This window comes from Oryzias latipes, chromosome 18 (genome assembly GCF_053564925.1).
Source record: "Oryzias latipes strain Hd-rR chromosome 18, Olatipes_Hd-rR_3.1".
In the NCBI taxonomy this organism is placed as follows: domain Eukaryota; kingdom Metazoa; phylum Chordata; class Actinopteri; order Beloniformes; family Adrianichthyidae; genus Oryzias; species Oryzias latipes.
The window spans coordinates 36,024,893-36,032,926 of record NC_136254.1 but is presented as its reverse complement, the minus strand read 5'-3'; the positions used below and the strand labels follow the sequence as shown (position 1 = coordinate 36,032,926).

General features: G+C 42.7%; 1 protein-coding gene across 1 annotated transcript; it reads left to right on the top strand.

Annotated features, from left to right (window-relative positions):
• The first annotated feature begins 282 nt into the window (after positions 1-282).
• LOC144987428 (ICOS ligand-like) lies at positions 283-5,297 on the top strand. The gene is made up of 3 exons (XM_078936836.1): positions 283-442; positions 2,197-2,538; positions 4,729-5,297. Exons 1-3 carry the CDS (start codon positions 355-357, stop codon positions 4,989-4,991), a joined length of 693 nt encoding a protein of 230 aa, XP_078792962.1. The 5' UTR covers positions 283-354; the 3' UTR covers positions 4,992-5,297.
• Positions 5,298-8,034: the final 2,737 nt, after the last annotated feature.

Here is an 8,034-nt window from a genome sequence, read left to right as displayed (position 1 = left end):
AAATAATTCTACCAACTTCAGTTTGGCGCCCCCCTGTGGCCAGCGCCCCTATGCGACGCAAATGATGCACACCAACTTTTTGCACCCCTGTGAGCAGCAGGTTCATTCTAACAGCCACAGACCTTTTTACAAAGTGGGTTGTGGATAAATCTCTATAAACACTACAAAGAATAATGTCAGACACAACGTATGAGGAAAATAACTTTAGATTACAAAAGGGAACGTGAATTGAAGATATGTAGAGCGAGAGCAGATCTGGACGCTACATAGTTTGTCCAAGTGGGGCTACCGTAGTGTGACGTTATCCTCAGTCGAGAAGAAAAAAAGAGAAAAAAAACGGTTATTACAGGCCGAATGGTTACGGTACCTACACCAACAATGTGGCTCCTCGGTTCTGTTCTGTTCTTGGTTCTGCCCGGTTCGTCTGGGTCTGGAACATCAGGTGAGATCAGAATGAAGCAGAAATGTCGGGAAAATGTTAAAAAGCAGCCGTTAAACAGCAGTGACGACGAATTTTAAGAAACACGGAAGTGATTGCTCGCGCTGTTTTTCACGCCCTGATTCTGTTCATAAAGGATAGAAAGATGGAGGAGAAACGAGGACCCATCAGAACCGAGAACGTTACTGTAACGGTCCAGATTACTGATCACTGTAGGAACGTATCTAAAATGACTAATTGAACTGGATTTACCTGATCATTGGAAAGTTGTGGAAGTTCTGTGAGCCAGAACAAGAAGGACAGGCTTCAGAGTGTCAGAACCTTCTGATTCTTTGTCCGGTTCAAGAAAGGGAGGCATCATTACAAAGAACTACAGGAAACAAATCTATATTCATTTCCATCTGATCACATAATCATGACTGACTGGGATGGAGACGGTATTCAAAGAAAACAGATGTTTTCAGGAAATCTGCAGCTTGACTTAAATCATGTTCAGTGAGGACAGAATCTGGAATCAACAGATGTTTATGTGGAAATAAAAGATGAAAATCCAAGAGGCAGATCCAACTTAAACAGAAATCAAATAAGAAAACACGATGAATTAGGTAAATTAATAGTGTTTACAGTCTGAGGAAATATAGAAATAATGGGTAAAATATCTCCCTGGAGAGGCGGTCCGGGCATGTCCCACTGGGGGAGGCCCCGGGGAAGACCCAGGACACGCTAGAGAGGCTACGACTCTGGGCCCCCCAGAGGAGCTGGAGGAAGTGGGAGGGGTGAGGGAAGTCTGGGCGTCTTTACTTAGACTGCTGCCCCCACGACCCGGTCCTGGATAAGTGGAGGATGATGGATGGATGGGTAAAATACAATAAAATATCTGTTAAAGTTCTTGATTATTGTTAATTTTATGAAAAACAAATGAATAAACGTTCAATATACTCAGTTACATTTGCCCCTGTATGATTGTCAACAATGGTAGCAGCCAATCGGCTAGCTTTATATTGTTTAACGAGGTGAAGCACTTTATGAGTCGCTCTCTGTGAAAAGTGCTATAAATAAAGATTTACTTTTTTACTTAGTAGCTAGAACCGTGTGACCGTGAGGCTCCATCCTGAACCTCTCTGGCCTAAGAACAATCCACACAATCCTCAGTAATCTGATGATCAACCAACATTTAACTGTTATTGATTCATAAAAATAAATCTTAAAGTCATTTCAAGCTGATTTTACATGATGATTATAGAAAATACCAGAATTATGAAATTATGTATTGTGAGCCCTTTAAATAAACAGGACTTTTCCATCATGGCGGCGCTGGCGGACATTCACAACGCGGATTGGGAATCAAAAAAAGGGATCTGCTATAATCCTATTATTACATTTTTACTGTCATGAAATTTGCAGGACATGAAGGAATCATATAAAAATATGCTAGTGGCAAAAGTAGACATCAACTTAATCACGCAACATTTTTTGCAAGTGGTTTTGTGAACTGAAGTTTTTGTCTGGAAAACTTTGTCAGTTTTACTGCATGGATTAAAAAAAATGAGAATCAGGTCAAAGACAAATATATCAACTATTTTTTTACCAGATTAGCCTGACTTTAGGCAACCTTCCCAGAATGCAATTGGCTTTTTGCTGCACACGCAGGTCAAATCCCTGTTGTGGCAGAAAATATCCACTGGAAGTGCTGCACATAGACACCTCCCTGATTACTGTCCTCTGTAATTCTCTGATCTCTGGTTCTTCTGATGCAGGTCTGAACATCAATGCTGAACTTGGAGATGACGTCACTCTGACATGTAGAGATAAAAACATCACGGAAAGTTTGGTGTTTGAGTGGAGCAGACCTGACCTGCAGGAGGAATATGTGCTTTTTTACAGGGATGGTGGTGTTGATCCAGACAGTCAGCATGAATCTTTCAGGAACCGAGTGTTTCTGAATGACAGTCAGATGAAGGATGGAGATCTGTCTGTGGTTCTGAAGAACGTGACCAAGAATGACAATGGAACATACCAGTGTAGAGTTCTACAACACAATGGTTCACACAGAGAAATGAAGCTGATCTCCACCGTCCATCTGTCTGTGGTTCCTCCAGGTGAGCAGTGTGAGTGTTTGTGTATGGAGTCATATTTCTGCCACCACGTTACACACAAAGCTGTCTACGTTGCAAATGAAAATATTAAATATTTGCTTTCATTTTTTTTTTGCGTGTTTACAAAACATGTTTCGCGTGCGTAGTCTGTCATCGCTCTTTTTTCCTATCTTTGATTTTGCTGAGTTAAGTATCAGTTTGACGGGACAAAAAAGCCATCAAACAGCTGCTGATTGGTCCAGATTCTAACCAATCAGGGTTCAGCTATGGGCCGAATAAGGGAAATGGGAGGGCTGCAGCGGGAGCAGGGGAATATAAAGTTGGGAGAAGCGCTCTCGTCTCGTCTCGGCGGGAGAGATTCAGGAGTTGCTGAATTAATTGTACGGCGTTTGTTACGGCCTGCAGTAACCAGAATAAAGAACCTTAAAAGAGGTTAAGTCTCCGTGCCTCAGTGTGGGAAAGGGACACCACATTATTGTATGGCTCTTTGGACATTACAATTAAAAATATGTGGCGTTTATGGCTCTCTTGGCCAAAAAGGTTCCCGACCCCTGCCGTGACGGAATGATCTAAACCGGGAAAGATGAACTGACGTAGAAAGGAAAGAGTGTCTTCTGTTCTGTTTGACAGATTTTAGAGGGTGTCAGGTTGGAGCTCAGACTGCAGAAGATCCAGCCCAGATCCAGCCCACAGGCCGTAGTTAGCCCCCCCCACCCGATTTAGACCAATGTGTTTAAAACATCTGCAGCAGAAAAAATGTCAGAGCTTCGACTCCGTCCAGCAGGAAGTTAAGATTTGTATCTGAACTATTGTTTTATTTAAATCAATGAATTTTGAAATATGAAGAGAAAATAGCATTTTTTTCATGAGATTTTTTTTTTAACTTTAGATAAACGCTCACGAGTTCTAAAACATAGACACTGTGAAAATGAACATAAGTTTAAAATGCTTCTTCTGCTAAATACATTGAGTCTACTGTGGTGAGCCCTCATTATTTTGATTATTATTGCTGTTCATCTGATCACAAACACGTGTGCAGCATAAAATAATATGTGCTTTCAATCTGTTATTGTTTTGTTTTAACAAACAGATCTTAAAGAAAATCACACTTTTTACCAATAATTTGCTCTGCAGGGTTCACAGATCACACAGACCTGTTGATTTAATGTCAGCAGATCAACTTTAGAGTTTCAGGAGATCCTCAGCCATAAATTCACTAATCTGACTTAACAAAACTTAACCAATGCTAAAAAACAAGAAAGTATAAATTATTGGTAAAATGATAAAAAAAAATGAAAATATCCTCAACCCAAAGAGACAAAATCTAGGGTAAGTAGAACTGGTTCGGTTTTTCTGAGCCTCAGAGTCCATGTCAGTAAATCCAGTGATTTGATTGGTTGGAATCTGGACCAATCAGCAGCTGTTTTATGGCAGCTTTGTCACACTAAACTGAAACTTAATTGAGCAAATCAAAGATGGGAAAAGAGTAGACCTGCACAATATACCAAACATTTATTATCGCAATATCAAGCTTTGCAATATGCATATCGCAAAAGACGGTGAAATTCCCAATAAATGGTTACATTAAATATGTTAAAACAATCTTATTGCAGCTTGAAGTATTTAACGGATCAAATAAATCCCTTTATGTATTTTACCAATCGGATGGAGGCTTTTTATGTGAGATGTCCGTCTCCTGTGCCGATGTGGATCATTTGGAATGTCATTTTTAAACTGCTGCAGTGAAATGGAAATTATGCGTTTGGTTTTTTGCTATATGTTCATCTGCCACAAGTTCGTCATCGCGATATTAATCACTAATACGGCAAATCCTGAGTTTTCCTCATATCGTGCAGCCCTAAAAAAAGTGAGATGACTCGCAACGCATGAAAAAAAACACTTGTGTTGCAAACGCAGAAATATTTTTGAAAGCAAAAATAAATTTCAAAGCAACGATTTAGTATTTTAATTTGCAACTTAGAACGTTTTGTGTGCAATGTTTCGGCATAAACATGACTCCATATTTGTGTGGATTGACCTGAAGAAGCTTCCTGCTTGATGTCAGAGTAAAGGTCTCAGATCAGACGTGTTTTCTGAAGATGTTGTTGATGAGACTCTGCAGGAAGCAGCTGCTCTGATGAGGAAGAGGAGAGGATTCTGTTCTGCACTCATCATCCTCTCTCTCTCCTGCAGGAAACCAAGGAGGAAGAGTAGGAGACAAAGAAGGAAAGAATGAGGATGGAGGAAGAGATGAAGAAGGACTGAGTACAGGAGGGATCATTGGGACTGCTCTGGCAGTTCTTGCTGTTGTTGTTGTCGTTCTTGTTGGTTTCTGGATCTACTGGAAGAAAAAGGGTCCAAACCAAAGTTCCAGTGGTTCCAACAACCAGCAGAATCCTGAACAGGATCGTCTAAACTCAGATTCAGAGAGAAAGACAACAAACTCAGATCCTTGAAGGTCTTTCCTGTTCCTGAAGTGGATCTTCTCTGCAGTTCAGACTCTAAAACCTTTCAGAATAAAAGTCCAAAGAGTCCAAAGGTCATAAGAAGCAGAAGTTGGATCTTCATGGATGCTTTGTTCTAGCATGAATGCTGCCGCTCACTCCTGAGAACATCAGAACATCTGACCCAGAACCTTCTTCCTGCTGGTTCTAGTGGTTCTGCAGCTGAAGGTGGACTGTTCACAGGTCAATCATTTCATTTGGTTCTGCAGGTTCTCAACCGTCTGGAAAGTGTTTGTCTGAATAAAAAGTTGTAAAGAGTTCCTCTGTTCTCCTCTCAGTAAGAACATAGAGAACATTTCCAGGAAATGTGGTTCTAACAGACGATCCAGAGACCCTTCAAACTGAAACAGCTTCAGCCTTTTTCTAGAAACCTTCTAGAAAAAGGCTGTTCTCTCCAGACAGAAAGATGTTCTCTCAGTCGTCACACAAACACTAACAGCAGAACCTCCTGGAGGAGGAGAACCTCAGGAACTCTGTCTGCACAGACATCTCACATCTGAGGCTCCGCCCCCAGGAGGAGAAGCTTCCTGGAAGAGCAGCTGCTTCCTGGAAACAGTCTCTACTGAGCATGTGCAGAACTCCCTCTGAGTGCAGACGGAGTCTGGTTTGTAAAAACTTTATTGTTCACAGACAGAATCCTACAGGAACAGGAAGATTTAGCAAGAAAACTCCTAATTTATTTAATTTATCCTCCCAGATTAGATTTTACTTCCATTCCATTTCCCTGTACAAACAAAAAGCAAGTCAAAAGTGTCATTTTGCTCAGCTTTATGATTTCATATTAGTTTATTTTTATGTATGTTTCCCCCCTGGAGTTTACTTTGAACAGCTGATGTTCAGTTTAATGTTCTCTGTTATTTACTGTATGTCATCTGTGTTTTGGAGAGAATAAAGGAGTTGTGAGCAGATTCCCCATTGGTGGAAAATAAATAAATAACTGAGTTTAGAGAGAACGTCTCCCACTGCATGGTGGTGTGTAAGATGACTCTGGAGGTCAGGAAGAAGAAGAGAGGGAAAACAGAAAAGAAGACCAAGTGGTGGAAAGTACAGAATGAAGAAACTTGTGAGGAATTTAGGCAGAAGTTGAGACAGGTCCTGGGTGGTCAGGATGAGCTTCCAGATGACTGGGAAACTACAGCAGAGATTATCAGGGAAACAGGTAGGAAGGTGCTAGGTGTGTCACCTGGAAAGAGGAAAGACGGTAAAGACACTTGGTGGTGGAATGAGGAAGTACAGGAATGCGTCCAGAGGAAGAGGTTGGCTAAAAGGAAGTGGGATGTAGAAAGGACTGAGGAAGGTAGACAGGAGTACAAGGAAGCGCAGCGTAGAGTGAAGAGAGAGGTGGCAAAGGCCAAACAGAAAGCTTACGATGAGCTATATGACAGGCTAGACACAAAGGAAGGAGAGAAGGACTTGTTCAGGCTAGCCAGACAGAGAGACAGAGATGGGAAGGACGTGCAACAGATAAGGGTGATTAAGGACAGAGATGGAAAGGTGCTAACAACCCAGGAGAGTGTACAGAAAAGATGGAAGGAGTATTTTGAGGAGCTGATGAACGTGGAAAATGACAGGGAAAGAAGGGAGGAAGATGTGGTTGTTGTGGAGCAGGAAGTAGCAGAGATTGGAAAGGATGAGGTTAGGAAGGCTCTGAAAAGGATGAAGAGCGGAAAGGCCGTTGGTCCTGATGACGTACCTGTGGAGGTATGGAAGTGCTTAGGAGAGACAGCAGTGGAATTTCTAACAAGGTTGTTCAATAGGATTCTAGAGAGTGAGAAGATGCCTGAGGAATGGAGGAGAAGCGTTCTGGTTCCGATCTTTAAGAACAAGGGTGACACGCAGAACTGCAGCAACTATTGAGGAATAAAGTTGATGAGCCACACAATGAAGCTGTGGGAAAGAGTAGTGGAAGCCAGGCTTAGGAAGAAGGTGGAGATCTGTGAGCAGCAGTATGGTTTCATGCCCCGTAAGAGCACCACTGATGCCATTTTTGCTTTGAGAATGTTGATGGAAAAGTACAGAGAAGGTCAGAAGGAGCTGCATTGTGTGTTCGTAGATTTAGAGAAGGCGTATGACAGGGTGCCGAGGGAGGAGCTGTGGTACTGTATGAGGTCGTCTGGAGTGGCAGAGAAGTATGTCAGAGTAGTTCAGGACATGTATGAGAGAAGTATGACGGTGGTGAGATGTGCTGTAGGTCAGACAGAGGAGTTCAAGGTGGAGGTGGGACTACGCCAAGGATCAGCTTTGAGTCCTTTTTTGTTTGCTATGCTGATGGACAGGCTGACAGATGAGGTAAGACAGGAATCTCCCTGGACAATGATGTTTGCGGATGACATTGTAATTTGCAGTGAGAGTAGAGAGCAGGTGGAGGAACAGCTAGAGAGGTGGAGGTTTGCTCTGGAACGAAGAGGCATGAAGGTCAGTCGTAGTAAGACAGAATACATGTGTCTGAACGAGAGGGATCAAGGTAGAAGCGTTAGGTTACAGGGGGCTGAGGTGAAGAAGGTGCAGGAGTTTAAGTACTTGGGGTCAACAGTTCAGTGTGATGGGGAGTGTGGAAAAGAGGTGAAAAGGCGAGTGCAGGCAGGTTGGAGCGGGTGGAGGAAAGTGTCAGGAGTGTTGTGTGACAGAAGAGTGCCAGCAAGACTCAAAGGAAAGGTGTACAAGACAGTGGTGAGACCAGCTCTGCTCTATGGGTTAGAGACGGTAGCAGTGAGACAGAGACAAGAGGCTGAGATGGAGGTAGCGGAGATGAAGATGTTGAGGTTCTCCTTAGGAGTGACCAGGTTAGACAGGATAAGGAACGAGTACATCAGAGGGACGGCTCATGTTGCCTGTGTCAGCGACAAAGTCAGAGAAGCCAGACTGAGATGGTTTGGACATGTTCAGAGGAGGGATAGTGGATATATTGGTAGAAGGATGTTGGAGATGGAGCTGCCTGGCAGGAGGGCAAGAGGACGGCCAAAGAGGAGATATATGGATGTCTTAACAGAGGACA

Bases quoted from the DNA above. Each gene is read 5' to 3' on its own strand.
- LOC144987428 (XM_078936836.1), top strand. From the start codon at position 355: ATGGTTACGGTACCTACACCAACAATGTGGCTCCTCGGTTCTGTTCTG. The intron at 443-2,196 runs GTGAGATCAGAA...CTTCTGATGCAG, and splicing joins GTCTGGGTCTGGAACATCAG to GTCTGAACATCAATGCTGAA. The intron at 2,539-4,728 runs GTGAGCAGTGTG...TCTCTCCTGCAG, and splicing joins TCTGTCTGTGGTTCCTCCAG to GAAACCAAGGAGGAAGAGTA.